Consider the following 19212-nt stretch of genomic DNA (forward strand, 5'->3'; position numbering starts at 1 on the left):
GATATAGCTCTCATGTAATCCGATCTCGGATCTTGACTTTGTGAGCCGATAGGGGGCGAAATTATTATCCTATTTTTTTTTTTTTTTCATTTTCATGTTTTTTTGCCTGTTAGGGCGAGGATCATTGAATTTTACAATTTTTGTTTGTTTCTCTTCCAAGACGAGCTCAATGATCGGAGACGCAAATGGAAAAGGAAAGCCAAAGATAGCAACACACAACAACCACTATGGGATGCGTTTCATCTTTGGTTAGAAGACTTTTCAACCATATTAGGTGTGGTGGCTTCAAGGGCCGTGCGTTGGCACGTATAAATAGCGAAAACGCATCTACGATACAATTACCACATTAACCAAGCTCGACAACCCTGTCCATAAGCTGTACTTTTTCCAATGCATGTATTTTTGTGTAATGACAGGCATTCTGTCTATGGTATCCGATTTGGCTGAAAATGTGCGTGAAATGTTTTGGTTTGATAATCAACAACTGCGCCAAGTATGGCCCAAACCAGTTCACAACCTGATATAGCTCCCAAATAAACTGATCTCCCGATTATACGTCTTGAGCCTGAAGAGGGAGCAATTCTTATCCGATTTGGGTGAAATGTTGCACAACGACCTCCTGTTTGACCTTTAAGAAAACGTGTTGAATATGGTCTGAATTGGTCCATTACCTAAAATAGCTCCCATACAAACAGATCTCCCAATTTTATTTCTTGAGCCACTATAGGGCGTAGTTCTGAAATTTTGCACAGTGAATTCAACTTTGGTCTCCAAGCGCCAAACAAAGTGTGGCCCCAATTGGCTTATAACCTGGTATACGGAGGCCACCGTAGTGCAGAGGTTAGCATGTAGGCGGACGCTGGATTCGAATCACGGCGAGACCATCATACAACATTCAGCGTTGATTATCCCCTCCTAATGCTGGCGACATTTGTGAGGTCCTGTAAAAACTTCTCCTCAAAAGAGGTGTCGCACAGCGGCACGCCGAAACCATTTTAACCGACACGACGTAATTCGAAGTATTACTGTAGCAAATTCAATAAGAGTAGGTTTAAAGTCTGCAAAGTGATTACTGCAAACAGACGGACGGACCATATGTAAACTCGTTTCATAATCATTTTATGCCGAAGCCAATATAATTTTAAATACACACATACACATATGATATTAGGATAGATACTTAAAAATTTAACACAATTTGTTTGTTATATAAAAGTGAATTTGTATGCATAAATGTTTATAGGGTGCTTGTTACCGATATGGTAACATTTAAATTAATAATTGACAAATTATTAGACATATTATTGTAGATAGGAACGAGCAAACTTCCTTGCATTCAGAATAGTAATCCATCTTTGCGGTTGAAGTAGACTTCAACTGTTGCTTTGAGGTCATTGTAGGCGAAAACATGCATTTTAAACAGATAGTCACCTTCGGGAATTGGAAGAAGTCGAAAACTTTCTTCGTTTAAAAGGAAGTTCTTAATTTCGAAAGCCTCCTGAAAAATGTAATAGGGGAAAAAGTTAAAATTATTTTTTTTTTTTTATATTTAAACGCATTTAAAGAGATGAAATATGCTCCGTGACGTGAGCGTGAGCGAATTGAGATGTACAGGAGTCCGAATGAAGTCCGGAAATTCTACCAAAGAATTAAACATCAAACCGATGGCTTTGGTGCAGGCACATCCTCCTGCAGAGATAAAGAAGGAAATCAGGTAACTGACAGAGATAGCATGAAAGAAAATTTAAACCAACTGCTAGTGTCCGACAATGGCGGCGAAGAGGATACCGCAGAACCAGTCCCTGATGATGGTTTAGAATGTTTACCTTCTAGTCAGAATGAGGTCCAAGTAGCAGTGACCCGACTGAAGAACAACAAGCCAGCAGGAGCCGACGGGTTACCCGCTGAACTATTTATGACCGTAGGCGCCACGCTGATAAGGCATATGCATTAGCTTATCTGCGCAATCTGGCTAGAAGAACGCATACCCGATGATTGGAACCTCAGCATACTATGTCCCGTACGCAAGAAAGGAGACAAGACGGAATGTGCCAACTACAGAGGAATAATTCTTCTCCCCATCGCATACAAGATACTCTCAAGCGGACTGTGTGAAAGATTAAAACCTAAAGTCAATGAGATAATTGGGCAATATCAATGCGGATTTAGACCTGGCAAATCTACTCTGGACCAGATATTTACACTCCACCAAATTCTGGAAAAGACCGGAGAAGGACAAATCAACACCTACCATCTCTTTGGTGACTACAACGCCGCTTTCGCTAGGCCTTTACGTTCAAAGGTATTTTAAGCCATGTCTGAGTTTGGTATCGCTGCAAAATTAATAAGACTCTGCAGGATGATACTTGGTGATACGCGTTTCTCAGTAAGAATAGGAATGAATTTCTCGGAACCATTTAATACCAAACGAGGTTTCAGACAAGGCGACAACCTATTGTGTGATCTCTTTAATATCCTGCGGGAGAAGATTATACGAGATGCAGAAGTGAATAGATATGGCACACTAATCACAAGAGAAGATATTCGCCTACGCCGACGACATCGACATCATAGGTCGGTCACCGGAAGTAGTAATTGCAGCCTTTGAAAGAATCGAAAGAGAGTCAGTGAAAATGGGTCTGGCAGTAATTGGCGATAAGACGAAATGGATGGTTTCAACTCCCAAAACGCCTTGTACAACAGAGTAGATAAAGAAAGTGGAGAAAGTTGGGAACCACAACTTTGAGATGGTCGGTAACTTTATCTACCTCGACATCGTAACCGAAACCAATGACATCAGTTTTGAGATAAAGCGAAGAATAATACTGGCAAACAGATGCTACTTTGGACTTTGTAAGCAGTTTAGAAACAAGGCCACCTCTCGACAGACGAAGATTACACTATACAAGACACTCATCCTACCCGTGTTGTTACATGGTTCCGAGGCATGTGTACTTGTGAAAGCAGATGAGGCAGTGCTTAGAGTATTTGAGAGAAAGATTCTTCGTAAAATATATGGACCAGTTTGCATTAATGGAGAATATAGGCGACATAAGAACCACGAGCTGTATGACGACGATAGCATAGTTACACGCATCAAAATACAACGGCTGCGTTGGCTAGGTCATGTTATGAGAATGGATGAAGCAGCTCCAGCATAGAAGTCTTTTGAAGGCAAATGCGGTGGCACACGCAAACCGGGAAGACCAAAAGCCCGATGGAAAAATCAAGTGATGGTATACAGCTGGAAACTTGTTGTCAGAGATTTTAGAATGAGCGCAGAAGATCGAGGCGCTTGGAACGGTATTTGACGTTTGGCTAGTGGAACAAATATACTGTCATAGCCAATTAAAGTAAAGTAAAGTAAGATATATGGTCCACCATGCATTTCATTGGTTAGAATTTCCTACAAAAGAGTATGTGTTTGGTTCGGGTACAAACTGTATAGATAACGGAATTGAAAGAACTGAAAAGTTCACTGAAATGAACTAGCTGGCATCAATCGGTACTTTGGTACTCGGTTAATGTATTCCTTGCTTTTCCAGTCGAGAAATATTAAGTGACATCACAGAAAGTGAGCGAATCTGCTTTAACTCAGAACCGAAGTGAACTCCGGATAAATTTTTCCACTCTTACTTCGATCTTTGGGATGAAAACGAGTTCAGACTATGCAGCCCTGGTTACGACGTGGAACGCTACACGGGGTTATGCGTGTGTAGGACCACATGCAGACGTAACGCACCGGTCCATGAGACATGTATTTATTATTATACCCTACACCAAAACTGTAAAACAGGGTATTATAACTTTGTGCATTTGTTTGCAATCCTAAGAAGGAGAAGAGCTAGACCCATTGTTAAGCATACCGATTGGCTTAGAATTACTTCCTGATTCGATTTTGCTATGCCCGTCTGTCTGTCCATGTATTCTTTTAATCAAGGTCCTGGTCGTATGGTAGAAAGCTTCGTATCTATGCGGAGTAGCTGCAAATGGGGCCACGGAAAGTCAGCGATTTCGAGAGGAGAGTCTTAGTGTGGGGTCAGTTGGCACTCACTCTTATTTAAATACTGAGTGCCAATGATACTCGAAATGACAAGGCGTGTTCCCAGGTTAGGGGCGGGTTGGAGGCGGCTCGCCATATTTAGGGATGTATGTGCGATCCCACATAGCCCATGTTGTTGGGGCGCTGGGCCAGTATTCGGACCTGGGATACTTAAAGGTTACTCTGAGAATCAAAGGAAAGGAAACAAGTAAGAGTGTGCTAAGTTCGGCCGGGCCGAATTTTATATACCCTGCACCATGGATCGCATTTGTAGAGTTCTTTGTGCGGTATCTGTTTTTAGGCAAACAAAGAATAATGAATAAGAACTGCTATGATATTGGAGCTATATCAAGTTATAGTCCGCTTCGGACCATAAATGAATTGAATGCTGAACATTGTAGAAGTCATTGTGTAATCGGAATCGGGAGATTGCTTTATATGGGAGCTGTATCAAGCTATAGATCGATTCAGACCATATTGGACATGATGATGAAGGTCATGGGAGAAGCCGTTGTACAAAATGTCTGCCAAATCGGATGAGAATTGCGCTCTCTAGAGGCTCAAAAAGTCAAGATCCCAGAACGGTTTATATGGCAGCTATACCGGGTTATGTACCGATTTGCGCCATACTTAGCACTGTTGTTGAAAGTGATACCAAAACACTACGTGCAAAATAACAGCCAAATCGGATTAGAATTGCGCCCTCTAGAGGCTCACGAAGTCAAGACCCAAGATTGGTTTGTATGGCAGCTATATTTACAATCCCAACCGACCTATACTAATAAAAATATTTGTGCAAAATTTCAAGCGTCTAGCTTTACTTCTTCAAAAGTTAGCGTGCTTTCGACAGACAGACGGACTTTATGGGGTCCTAGACGCATATTTCGAGGCATTACAAACAAAATGACGAAATAAGTATATCCCCTTTCTATGGTGGAGGGTATAAAAATGGACGCCTTAACGTTGATGACCCACGAAAACGAAAAAAATTACCATGATGTGCGGATCTGCACCTAGAATGCCTGGACTCTTTATAGAGTAGGTGCAGTATACACACAGTCTGATGCATTGGGAAACTACAAGGCAGATATTACTGACTTCCAAGTAGTGCGATGGATCGGGAGGGGCATCACAACAAGCCCTAATGGTGACGCACTGTACAACAGCTGTCACGACATGAGACATGAATTTGGCTGTGGATTTGTGGAAAGCTGGAACCTGAAACACTTTGTCTCCAGGTTTACTCCAGTGGATTATAGGGTAGCCACAATCCGTTCTAAAACATCTGCCTAATTTGTGCCCATGCCCCGACGGAAGACAAGGATGAGCAGACCAAATATATTTTCTACAAGCGCCTAGAGAGAGAATACGACTGCTGCCCCGTCTATCATATTAAAATCGTTCTGAGAGATTTTAATGTGAAGGTAGGAAAGGAAAATATCTTTGGTCCAACATTCGGAAAATTTAGCCTCCACAAGATAACGTCTGATAATGGGTTGAGAATAATAGAATTCGCCGCGCCAAAAAACATGGTAGTTGCTAGCACCAGATTTTAACATAAAAAAAGCGTGCTAAGTTCGGCCGGGCCGAATCTTGGGAACCCACCGTACTTGACACAGTTATTGGAAGTCATTAAAGAACACTACGTGTAAAATTTCAGCCAAATCGGAGGAAAATTGTGTCTTCCAGTGGCTCAAGAAGTCAAATCGGGAGATCGGTTTATATGGGAGCTATATCAGGTTACTCAGCGATTTGGCATTACCGTACTTGGCACAGTTATTAGAAACAATAACAGAACACTATGTGCAAATTTTCAGCAAAATCTGATCAAAATTGTGGCTTCCAGGGGCTCAAGAAGGCAAATCGGGAGATCGGTTTATATGGGAGCTATATCAGGTTAAAGACCGATTTGAACCGTATTTGGCACAGTTATTGGAAGTCATCAAAGAACACTACGTGTAAAATTTCAGCAAAATCGGACCAAAATTGTGGCTCCCAGGGGCTCAAGAATTCAAATCGGGAGACCGGTTTATATGGGAGCTATATCATTTAAAGACCGATTTGGACCGCACTTGGCACAGTGGTTAGAAACAATAACAGAACACTATGTGAAAATTTCAGCAAAATCTGATCAAAATTGCGGCGTCCAGGGGCTCAAGAAGTAAATTCGGGAGATCGGTTTATATGGGAGCTATATCCAAATCTTAACCGATATGGCACAGTTTCTATCCCCAATGACCTACATCAATATTAAGTTTCTGTGCAAAATTTCAAGCGGCTTTATGCGTTCGACCGCTATCTGGATTTCGACACACGGAAGGACGGACATGGTTAGATCGAATCAAAATGTCGAGACGATCCAGAATATATACACTTTATGGGGTCTCAGATCAATATTTCTAGGTGTTACAAACGGAATGACTAGATTAGTATACCCCCATCCTATGGTGGTGGGTATAAAAATTTACAAAGCCACATGGTTGTCCCCCGATCAAGAAGTAAGGAACCAAATTGAACCCGTTGTATTAGATGGAAGACATTCATCCAGTGTGGTAAATGTACGATTGATCCGAGGAGTGAACATAGGATTCGAGGAGTAAACATAGATCATTCGTTCATTACCTTGTTGTAGCATAGGTTATCACCCGTTTGAGTGTGGGAGAATCGATCTGACACTACATGGCAGCTGTACATTGAAAAGCTGCAAACACAACAGATGGCGATGGCACACTCCACTCGAGTGACCTAATTTCTTGATGAAAACAGTGCAGTGGCAAACCATTGCGCACTCCATGGAAAATGCCGCGAAATCCATACTAGGGTACCTAAAGCCTCCCCCAAGAAATCCATGGTACGACCAAGAGTGTCGAGATGCTACTGCAGCCAAGAATGTGGCATATAGAGCAACCCAAAGAATTAAGAATCAAACCGATGACTTTGGTGCAGGAACATTCTCCTGCAGAGACAAAGGAGTATATCTGGTAACTAATACAGACAGTGTGCTTGGTGTATGGAAAGAACACTTTTCCCAGCTGCTAATGTTCGACGATGATGGCGAAGAGGATAACGTAGAACCAGTGCCTGAGGATGGTATGGAATATTTATCTCCCAGTCAAAATGAGATGCAAGTAGCAGTGAATCGAATGAACAACAACAAGGCAGTAAGAGCCGATGGGTTACCCGCTGAAATATTTAAGATCAGAGGTGACACGCTGATAAGGCGTATGCATCAGCTTGTCTGTTCGATGTGGCTAGAAGAACGCATACCCGATGATTGGAACCTCAGTAGACGGAATGTGCCTTGGCTGAAATTGTGCACGAAACGTTTTGTTATGTCGTCCAACAACTGTGCTCTATATATACTGACCCCATACAGTATATATATTCTTGATCATCTTGACATTTTAAGTCGATCTAGCCACGTTTGTCCGTCCCTTCGTCTGTCGAAATCACCATAGCGTTCGGACGAACAAAGATATCCGCATGAAATTTTGCACATAGGCTTTTTATTGGTGTAGCACGTTGGGGATTGCAAATGGGCCATATCGGTTCAGATTTGGCTCCCATATAAACTGATCTGCTGATTTGACTTCGGTTTGACTGAAATTTTCCATGGTGTGTTTTGTTATGACTTCCAACAACTGTACCAAGCACAGTCCAAATAGGTTTGTAACCTGCTCTCATATAAACCGATCTCCAGATTAGTCTTCTACGGCCCCTCGAAACTTTAATTTGGTCCTGGTTTTTAGCAATATGGTAAGTAAAATACACATATGTCTTCAACTGTGTGTACATTTTTTGCAGAATCCATGGTGATGGGTTACCAAGATTCGGCCCGGCCGAACCTAGCACATTTGTACTTGTTTATCTTTGTATTATTTTGGTATAATTTAATTTCTTTGGTCTTTGATTATATGAGAGATGTGACTGACTATCATACTTAAGAGCCAATTCTGTGGCAGCTAAGCGAATAGTTTAACTGACATATTTTGTCAGCTAAACACAAAAGATAGTAGTGTTTTCCTGCCATGATGCTGATGTGCATCATAAATTGAAGCGGATGTTAAACGTTAATTCTTTTACCAGCTTTAGAAGACCGATGGGGAGATCGATCTGTGCGGGGCTCAAACTTCTCCCGTATCAATGAGTGCAGTCCGATTCAAGTTTAAGCTCAATGATAAGGGCCTCCTCCGACGAGTCCGAACGGCGTGCCACAGTGCGACACCTCTTTGGAGAGAAGTTTTACATGACATATCACCTCACAAATGTTGCCAGCATTAGAAGGGGAAAACCTCCGCTGAAAATTTTGTTTTCTGATGGTCTCTCCAGAATTCGAACCCAGGCGTTCAGCGTCATAGGCGGACATGCTAACCTCTGCGCTACGGTGGCCTTTTTAGATAAACCAAGGATAAAATAAAAGAATTACTTTGCTAATTGAATTGAATGTTGGAGACTACATTAGAAGTAAATGTGTAAAATTTCAACCAAATCGAATAAGAATTGGGCTTTTTAGGGGCTCAAGGAGTAAAATAGGGAGATCGGTTTATAAGGGAGCTGTATCAGGCTAAAGACCGATTCACACCATATTTGACACGTATGTTGGGGGTTATGGAAGAAGCCGTTGTACAAAATTTCAGCCAAATCAGATAATAATTAGGTATTCTTGAGGCTCAAATATTCAAAATCCCAGATCGGTTTATATGGCAGCTATATCAGGTTATGGACCATATTTGGCACAGTTGTTGAAAGTCATAACAAAACTACTCATGCAAAATTTCAGCCAAATCGGATAGGAATTGCGCCCTCCATTGGGAATGAAATCCAGATTCAAGATTGGTTTATATGGCAGCTATATCAGGTTATGGACCGATTTAAACCATACTCAAAACAGTTGTTGGAAATCATAACAAGACACCTCGTGCAAACTTTCAGCCAAATCGGATTCGAATCGTCCTCTAGTGGCTCAAGAAGTCAAGATCCTAGATCAGTTTTCATGGCAGCTGTATCAAAACATGGACCACTTTGGACCATTTACAATCCCAACCGACCTACACTAATAAGAACTATTTGTGCAAAATTTCAAGCGGGTAGCTTTACTCCATCGAAAGTTTATTAAGATTGGATATGTTTTAATACAATTTGAGTGCGTAATACTCGAAAGCGGTGAAAACGAAAAGAGTACAAATTCTAAGGACATTCTACATCAAAAACATGATCGTCTCTTGTGTGGAAAACTATGCTGTGTTGGTGTCTTCATATGTAAACCATTTCTGGGAATCAATGGATATGGAATTAATTTCTGAATACAAAGAATTAAGGTTGATCACGGTGTAACATTACTTTTTGTAATTATTAGCATAAATAATCGAAATAATATTGGATTAAAATTATTTTCAATGTTTTTTTCGGTTTATTGCGGGGTGGAATAATCAATAACGGTTTGGTACTAAAACTAATAACAGATTGGTATTAAAACCAATACCAGTTCGGCAATAAGGCTAGCGCCAAACGGTACTAATCATTTTATGTTTTATCCATACCATACGGAATTTTTTAATACCCACGACCGAAGGATGTGGGTGTATTCATTTTGTCATTCCGTTTGCAACACATCGAAATACCCATTTCCGACCCTATAAAGTATATATATTCTTGATCAGCGTAAGAATCTAAGACGATCTAGACATGTCCGTCCGTCTGTGCGTCTGTCTGTTGAAATCACGCTACAGTCTTCAAAAATAGAGGTATATTGAGCTGAAACATTGCACAGATTCTATTTTTGTCCATAAGCAGATTAAGTTCGAAGATGGGCTATATCGGACTATATCTTGATATAGCCCCCATATAGACCGATCCGCCGATTTAGGGTCTTAGGCCCATAATTTGGGACAGTGAGTTATGTTAGACATTTCGACATCCTTTTTCAATTTCGTCCAGATCGGTCCAGATTTGGATACAGCTGCCATATAGACCGATCCGCCGATTTAGGGTCTTAGGCCTATAAAAGCTAAATTTATTATCCGATTTTGTTGAAATTTGGGACAGTGAGTTATGTTAGACATTTCGACATCCTTCTCCAATTTCGTCCATATCGATCCAGATTTGGATATAGCTGCCATATAGATCGATGCTCCGATTTAGGGTCTTAGGCCCATAAAAGGCGTATTTATTGTCTGATGTCGCCGAAATTTGGGACAGTGAGTTAAGTTAAGCCCCTTGACATACTTCTGCATTATGGCACAGATCGGTCCAGATTTGGATATGGCTGCCATATAGACCGATCTCTCGGTTTTAGGTTTTGGGGCCATAAAAAGCGCATTTATTGTCCGATGTCGCCACAATTTGGGACAGTGAGTTGTGTTAGGCCCTTCGACATCCTTCTTCAATTTCACTTAGATCGGTCCAGACTTTAATATAGCTGCCAAATAGACTTATCTCTTGATTTAATGTTTTGGGCCCATAAAAGACGCACTTGTTGTCCGATGTTGCCCAAATTTGGGACAGAGAGTTAAGTTAAGCCCCTCCATATATTTCTGCTATTTGGTCTAGATCGATCAAGATTTGCATATAGCTGCCATATAGACCGATATCTCGACTTAAAGTCTTGGCCCCAAAAAGGCGCATTTATAATCCGATTTAATTGAAATTTGACACATGAATTTTCGACATCCATGTTGTATATGGTTTAGATCGGTTTATTTTTAGATATAGCTACTAAAAAGACCAAAATTTTGTTATACACAATTGAACAATGACTTGTACTTATAAGTATTTGGTCCAAATCGGATCATATTTCGACATAACTGCTATGGGACATAAGGTATGCAATTTTCACCGGATTTTGAGACGAAAGGTGGTTTACATACATAACCGAGGTGGTGGGTTCGGCCCGGCCGAACTTAACGCCTTTTTACTTGTTTTTGCACTATACGGTGTTGCTTTACTATCAATACCGTATGGTACTGAAATGAGCACGTTTGATATCAAATGTGTATGCATGACCATGGTTGGTTCTACTCAAAATGTCTGAGGTCTATGGGTTCTTAGATCAACATATTGAGGAGTAACATACGAAATTCTTAGTGTAATTTGCTAGTTTGAATACTTACAGTTATAGGACACTTGGAGTCAACATTCGTATTTGAAAGAAATATTTCCAATAAAACTTTTGCAATAGGATATCGTTTCCTATTCCTAAAGAAGGCGCACAAATCTTGGGTGATATTGTACAAAAACGGGCGATATCCACTAGCTCGTTTATACAGTGCAATATTGAGCTGTAATGAAGAAAACCATACATTGGCGAATTTTCTTCTCGAAGAGAGAGTTTATTTAACTTACCGATACATTTGACACTGGTGTTTTGTACAAATCAACTTTAATATCGAGCGATACAACACCGCGTCCAATTACAAGAAGTTTACATCTATCGAAATGAGCAAAATCAATGTCATGATCTTTACATTTAATGTTGGTAAATTTAAATGAAGATTTGCCAAACGTTAAATGCATCAAGGACATGGCCATAATTATAAAGCCAAGGAAGTTGCAGCAGCTGGATGTCATATTTCAAACCGTACTTTTTGAGGCAAGTAATGAGTAATGAATACCACAAAGTTACGATTGTTTTTGAATGAGCTAAATTGGTTAAATGCGTTTTACTTAATATTTATTGATTGGAAAATAATAGTTTTATGCTTCGACGACTTTCCATTAACTGTTCATTATGAAGTTAAAAACTAATTATTTACAAAAGTTTTTATCTGAAAGTTGAAATCGGTAATTAATCCTAACTGCCTTAGTATATAAATTCATGCACTTTCGTATGATAGGAAATATATTTGTTATCGTTGCTATTTTTTTTTAAAGATTTTTTAAAAGAAAGTAAATGCATTTTTAATAAAACTTAGAATGAACTTCAATCAAATATACTTTTTTTACACTTTTTTTCTAAAGCAAGCTAAAAGTAACAGCTGATAACTGACAGAAGAAAGAATGCAATTACAGAGTCACAATCTGTGAAAAAATTTCTCAACGCCGACTATATTAAAAATCCGCAACTACTTTTTGGGCAACCCAATATATACAGCATGTCAGAATAGATGTAGCTTAAGTCAGAATAGATGTAGCCTAATGGAATGGTAAAAATTTCCTACAAATCTAACGATTTGGGAACTCGTAACACTTTGGAGTAGTCCAAAGAAAGAAACAGTGGAAATTAGTTCATGACATTGATCTTTTATGCAGTACATTGTGTTATAAACATTTGCAAAAGAGAACTTAGGCCCTCTGTATATAGGACCAGTTTGAGGTGTCAAAGCTGATCACTTTTTATACCCTCCACCATAAGATGGGGGGTATACTAATTTCGTCATTCTGTTTGTAACTACTCGAAATATTCGTCTGAGACCCCATAAAGTATATATATTCTTGATCGTCGTGACATTTTATGTCGATCTAGCCATGTCCGTCCGTCTGTCCGTCCGTCCGTCTGTCCGTCCGTCCGTCCGTCAGTCCGTCCGTCCGCCGGTCGGTCGGTCCGTCCGTCCGTCCGTCAGTCCGTCCGTCCGTCCGTCCGTCCGTCTGTCTGTCGAAAGCACGCTAACTTCCGAAGGAGTAAAGCTAGCCGCTTGAAATTTTGCACAAATACTTCTTATTAGTGTAGGTCAGTTGGTATTGTAAATGGGCCATATCGGTCCATGTTTTGATATAGCTGCCATATAAACCGATCTTGGGTCTTGACTTCTTGAGCCTGTAGAGTGCGCAATTCTTATCCGATTGGAATGAAATTTTGCATAACGTGTTTTGCTATGATATCCAACAACTGTGCCAAGTATGGTTGAAATCGGTCCATAACCTGATATAGCTGCCATATAAACCGATCTTGGGTCTTGACTTCTTGAGCCTCTAGCGTGCGCAATTCTTATCCGATCAGAATGAAATTTTGCACGACGTGTTTTGTTATGATATCCAACAACTGTGTCAAGTATGGTTCAAATCGGTCCATAACCTGATATAGCTGCCATATAAACCGATCTTGGGTCTTGACTTCTTGAGCCTCTAGAGTGCGCAATTCTTATCCGATTGAAATGAAATTTTGCACGACGTATTTTCTTATTATATCCAACAACAGTGCCAAGTATGGTTCAAATCGGTCCATAACCTGATATAGCTACCATATAAACCGATCTTGGGTCTTGACTTCTTGACCCTCTAGAGTGCGCAATTCTTATCCGATTGGAATGGAATTTCGCGCGACGTGTTTTGTTATGATACCCAACAACTGTGCCAAGTATGGTTCAAATCGGTCCATAACCTGATATAGCTGCCATATAAACCGATCTTGGGTCTTGACTTCTTCAGCCTCTAGAGGGCACAATTCTTATCCGATTTGAATGAATTTTTGCACGAAGTATTTCGTTATGATATTCAACAAGTATGCCAAGTATGCCAAGTATGGTTCAAATCGGTTCATAACCTGATATAGCTGTCATATAAACAGATCTGGGGATTTGATTTCTTGAGCTTCTAGAGGGCGCAATTCCTATCCGATTTGGCTGAAATTTTGCATGACGTATTTTATTTTTACTTTCAACAACTGTGTCAAATAAGGTTCAAAACGGTTCATAACCTGATATAGCTGCCATATAAACCGATCTGGGAACTTGACTTCTTGACCCTTAGAGGTCGCAATTATTATCCGATATGCCTGAAATTTTGTACGATGGATCCTCTCATGACCATCAACAAACGTTGTTTATTATGGTCTGAATCGGTCTATAGCCCGATACAGATCCCATATAAATCGTTCTCTCTATTTTACTTCGTGAGCCCCAATGGGCGCAATTCTTATACGAATTGGCTGAAATTTTACACAGGTCTCCAACATATAATTTAATTGTGATCCGAACCGGACCATATCTTGATATCGTTTTAATAGCAGAGCAACTCTTTTCTTATATCCTTTTTTGCCTAAGAAGAGATGCGGGGAAAAGAACTCAACAAATGCGATCCATGGTGGAGGGTATATAAGATTCGGCCCGGCCGAACTTAGCACGCTTTTACTTGTTACCTCTATAACCATCTGTAGGCCATAACTTTAAAACTACTAAACTGATTTCCTTTACTCGTATCCTTTACATCATTATTGTGATTCATTATAACTTAACTCATTTATTTGTTTCACCCAAGAGAAAAAGATTGTCTATGAACCCAGTCATTGATAAGAGAAATATAGGGGATGATTCATACCAAGACGCAGTTCAGAGTGGTTTTACCTTGGCAAAAACCCAGCAAATCCTGGTTCTACCTTCATCTTAATTTTGGACACCGATCTCCCCGTGTTATGTATATCTATCTTTAAATTGTCTTAAACAACTGAAATGTACCCATGCAGGGACGATTACGACTAAGGATATATTTACTGAGATCTAGAGAGAACATTTGAACTCTACTCCGATTATGAAAATGATATCATTTTAGGAAATTTTAATGCCGAATTGTTTCATCTTTTATCCACTTACATTTCATCCACAGAAAAAATTAAGCACGACATTGACAAGTTGACCACATTCATTCGTAAAAGTGAATCAACACACAGATTTTATTAGATCAATCACAAATGTTTTTTAAAAACAACAACATTAATGTTAACCAAAACGTCGACAGCCGTTCACATTGTGACAACTTCTAGTACACCATTTTTATACCCTCCACCATAAGATGGGGGGTATACTAATTTCGTCCTTCTGATTGTAACTACTCGAAATATTCGTCTGAGACCCCAAAAAGTATATACATTCTTGATCGTCGCGACATTTTATGTCGATCTAGCCATGTCCGTCCGTCTGTCCGTCCGTCCGTCTGTCCGTCCGTCCGTCTGTCCGTCCGTCCGTCTGTCTGTCGAAAGCACGCTAACTTCCGAAGGAGTAAAGCTAGCCGCTTGAAATTTTGCACAAATACTTCTTATTAGTGTAGGTCGGTTGGTATTGTAAATGGGCCATATCGGTCCATGTTTTGATATAGCTGCCATATAAACCGATCTTGGGTCTTGACTTATTGAGCCTCAAGAGTGCGCAATTATTATCCGATTGGAATGAAATTTAGCACGACGTGTTTTGTTATCATATCCAACAACTGTGCCAAGTATAGTTCAAATCGGTCCATAACCTGATATAGCTGCCATATCAATCGATCTGGGATCTTGACTTCTTGAGCCTCTAGAGTGTGCAATTCTTGCCCGATAGGGATGAAATTTTGCACGACGTGTTTTGTTATAATATCCAACAACTGTGCTAAGTATGGTTCCAATGGGTCCATAACCTGATATAGCTGCCATATCAATCGATTTGGGATCTTGACTTCTTGAGCCTCTAGAGTGCGCAATTCTTATCCGATTTGATAGAATTTTGGAACTACGTGTTTTGTTATGATATCCAACAACTGTGTCAAGTATGTTTCACATCGGTCCATAACCTGATATAGCTGCCATATAAACCGATCTTGGGTCTTGACTTCTTGAGCCTCTAGAGTGCACAATTCTTATCCGATTGGAATGAAATTTTGCACGACGTGTTTTGTTATGATATCCAACAACTGTGCCAAGTATGGTTCAAATCGGTCCATAACCTGATATAGCTGCCATATAAACCGATCTGGGATCTTGACTTCTTGAGCCTCTAGAGGTCGCAATTATTTGCCCGAAATTATGTACTTCGGATCCTCTCATGACCATCAACATACGTGTTTATTATGATCTGAATCGGTCTATAGCCCGATACAGCTCCCATATAAATCAATCTCTCTATTTTACTTCTCGAGCCCCCAAAGGGCGCAATTCTTATTCGAATTGGCTGACATTTTACACAGGTCTCCAACATGTAATAATATAATAATAGCAGAGCAAATCTTTTCTTATATCCTTTTTTGCCTAAGAAGAGGTGCCGGGAGAAGAACTCGGCAAATGCGATCAATGGTGGAGGGTATGTAAGATTCGGCCCGGCCGAACTTAGCACGCTTTTACTTGTTTAATAATAAGTTTTTGCAATAAGTTTTTGTATGCCGCTGGGTATTGAATGAATCTGCGTTCCATCAATCCCATTGTGTGTTTATACCCTACACCACCACTGTGTTACAGGGTATTATAGATTTGTGCATTTGTTTGCAACGCTAAGAGGGAGAAGAGCTAGACCCATCGTTAAGTGTACGGATCGGCTTAGAATCACTTTCTGGTTCGATTTAGCTATGTCCGTCTGTCTGTCTGTCCATGTATTCTTGTACTCAAGGTACAGGTCGCATTTGTTGTCCGATTTTCACAAAATGTTGCACAAGTGCGTTTTTTGGTCCAAGGACGCACGCTATTGATTTTGAAAAAAATCGGTCCAGATTTAGATATAGCTCCTATATATATCTTTCATCCGATATGCTCTTTTAAAGCTGTAGGAGCCACGATTTTGGTGCGATCTCTACCAAATTTGACACAAAGTGCTTTTTGTGACGTACCAATATGTGTGCAAAATTTCATCTAAATCGGTTCAGATTTAGATATAGCTCCCATATATATTTTTCATCCGATATGGTCTTTTAAGGCTGTAGCAGGCACAATTTTGGTCCGATCTTTACAAAATTTGGCATGGAGCGTTTTATTTAACGTCCTCATATGTGTGCAAAGTTCCATAAAAATCGGTCCAGATTTAGATATAGCTCCCATATATATTTTTTCATTTGATATGACCTTTTAAGGCTTTAGAATTGGTCCGATCTGTACAAAATTTTTCATGAGATGGTTTAATTGACATTCCAATACGTGTGCAAAATTTCATCAAAATCGATTTAGATAAAACTCCCATATATATCTTTTATGCGTTTCGACTTTTAAAGCCACAATTTTCGTACCATCGTAAGAAAATCGTATAAGGCTCTATTCGATATTTCAATAGGTATGCAAAATTAAAGTCTGACTAAATTTGGATATAAGTGCTATCTTTTAAAAGTATTACGTGTACTCGGTGGTATAGGGTGTAATATAGTCGGCTCCGCCCGACTTTTGCCTTTCCGTACGGGTTTTTGTTGAAAGTTATATTTCCACGCCAAAAGTTATGAAATATGATTGCACGATATGATATAAGATATGATTGCACGAATTTTTTGCAAATTTAATTTTTTCAAGTAACTGTAAACAACACAAATGACAAATGATAAGGGGTCTCCTCTTTTATGCCGAGTGCGAACGGCGTGGCTTATAGCGAAACCACTTGGTAGAGAAGTTTTAACATGGCAGGATACCTAACAAATTTTGCCAGCATTAGTAAAGCAGTAACCACCGCTGAAAATTTGTCTGATGTTCTTGCTGGGATTTGAACCCAGGCGTTCGGCATCAAAGGTTTACATGCGAACTTCTGCGGCACGGTGGCCTCTGTTGCCTCCTAAATAAATTTAGTTGAAGAGCATAATTTTATTCTACATACCAAACTTCTGTCAAACCAGCAAAAATTAAAGCTTCCAGGAACCGAACAGGGATGATCTGGAGACCGGTTTTCATTAGAGCTGTATCAGGTTTTAGATCGATTTGGACCGTATTTGGCATAGTTGTTGGAAGTCGTAACAGAACACCACATGCAAAATTTCAGCCAAATCGGGCAACAATTGCGACTTCCAAGGGCTCATAAAGTCAAATCGGTAGATCGATTTATATGGGAGTTATATCAGGTTATAGACAGATTTGGACCGTCATTGGCACAGTTGTTGGAAGTCATAATAGAACACTACAAGCAAAATTCAGGGGCTCAAGTAGTCAAATCGGGAGATCGGTTTATATGGGAGCTGTATCTAATTCTGATCTAATATAGCCCATTTGCAATCCCCAACGACCTACATCAATATTAAGTATTCAAAATTGCGTCTTCCAGAGACTCAAAAAGTCAAATCGGGAGATCGGTTTATATGGGAACTATATCATGTTCTTGACCGATTTGAACCGTACATTGCATAGTTGTTGACAGTCATAACAAAACACTATGTGCAAAATTTCAGCTAAATCGGACAAAAATTGTGTCTTCCAGGGGCTCAAGAAGCCAAATCGGGAGATCCGATTTTAAGGGCGTTTTATCTAAATCTGAACCGATATGTCTCATTTGCAATCCCCATCGACCTACATCAATATTAAGTATCTGTGCAAAATAGCGGATAACATTACGCGTTCGACCGCTATCGTGATTTCGACATACGGCGGATGGACGGACGGATATGGCCAAATCGACTCGTCTATATATACTTGGACGAATATTTCGAGGTGTTACAAACGGAATGACTAGATAAGTATACCCACATCCTATGGTAGCGGGTATAAAATTGAACCCCTAATGAATTACAAATTGGTAGTAAAATTTACCATGATTTGGCGCTTAAGATTTTTTCTATCCTGTTTTGTAAAACCTTATCTCTAGTTGAAATTTGGGACGGTTTTGGGGCTGCCCTCTTGGTAATTACACCAAATTTTTAATATTTGATAATCACATTCATAAACTTACTCTCGAATACCTTTCATTGGAGTCCCATATTGTTCCGGTCGGTCCACTTTTGACTTTGGGCGGTACTTTTCGTGCTGTTTTGGGCTTGGGCCCTATGTATTTGGATTAAATTGTTAACATCATATTCGTATTCTACCCCCCAATACCTTTCATTTGAGTCTCATCTTGTCCCGATTGGGCCACTTTGATTTCGGGTGGTACTCTTGGGACGACACCCTAGATACTTGGACCCGATTTTAAATACCATATTCCTATTATACTCCCAAATACCTTTCTTTGGAGTCCCATATTGTCCTGATTGATCCACTTTTGATTTTGGGCGCTACTTTTGGGACAGGTTTGAGCCTGGGCGGTCTCCTAGGTACTTAGACCCAATGTTCAATATTATATTTGTATTTAACTCCAAAATACCTATCAATTGAGTCCCATATTATCCCAATCGGGTAATATGTCCTGCTGGGCGGTATTGGGGGGGGGGGTGAGCAGGCCCCTCAGGCAGCAAGGAATTGATATTTATGTCAGGTTTGTACTCTACTTTAAATACCTTTCACATGATACCAATATTGCCCAAAGCGGGTAAAAGTGTCTGTTCGATGGTGTTTTTGGGGGTGGGGGACCCCCCGACACTTTAGGTGACTTTTT

At 40.0% G+C, this 19212-nt stretch overlaps 1 protein-coding gene across 1 annotated transcript; it reads right to left on the bottom strand.

Moving 5' to 3' along the window:
* Window positions 1-1336: 1336 nt before the first annotated feature.
* On the bottom strand, window positions 1337-11569 carry LOC106087001 (uncharacterized). The gene is made up of 2 exons (XM_059368223.1): window positions 11384-11569; window positions 1337-1498 (listed from the first exon to the last, which is right to left on the bottom strand). Exons 1-2 carry the CDS (start codon window positions 11567-11569, stop codon window positions 1337-1339), a joined length of 348 nt encoding a protein of 115 aa, XP_059224206.1.
* Between the last annotated feature and the right edge of the window lie 7643 nt (window positions 11570-19212).

Source organism: Stomoxys calcitrans, chromosome 1, assembly GCF_963082655.1.
Source record: "Stomoxys calcitrans chromosome 1, idStoCalc2.1, whole genome shotgun sequence".
In the NCBI taxonomy this organism is placed as follows: Eukaryota; Metazoa; Arthropoda; class Insecta; order Diptera; family Muscidae; genus Stomoxys; species Stomoxys calcitrans.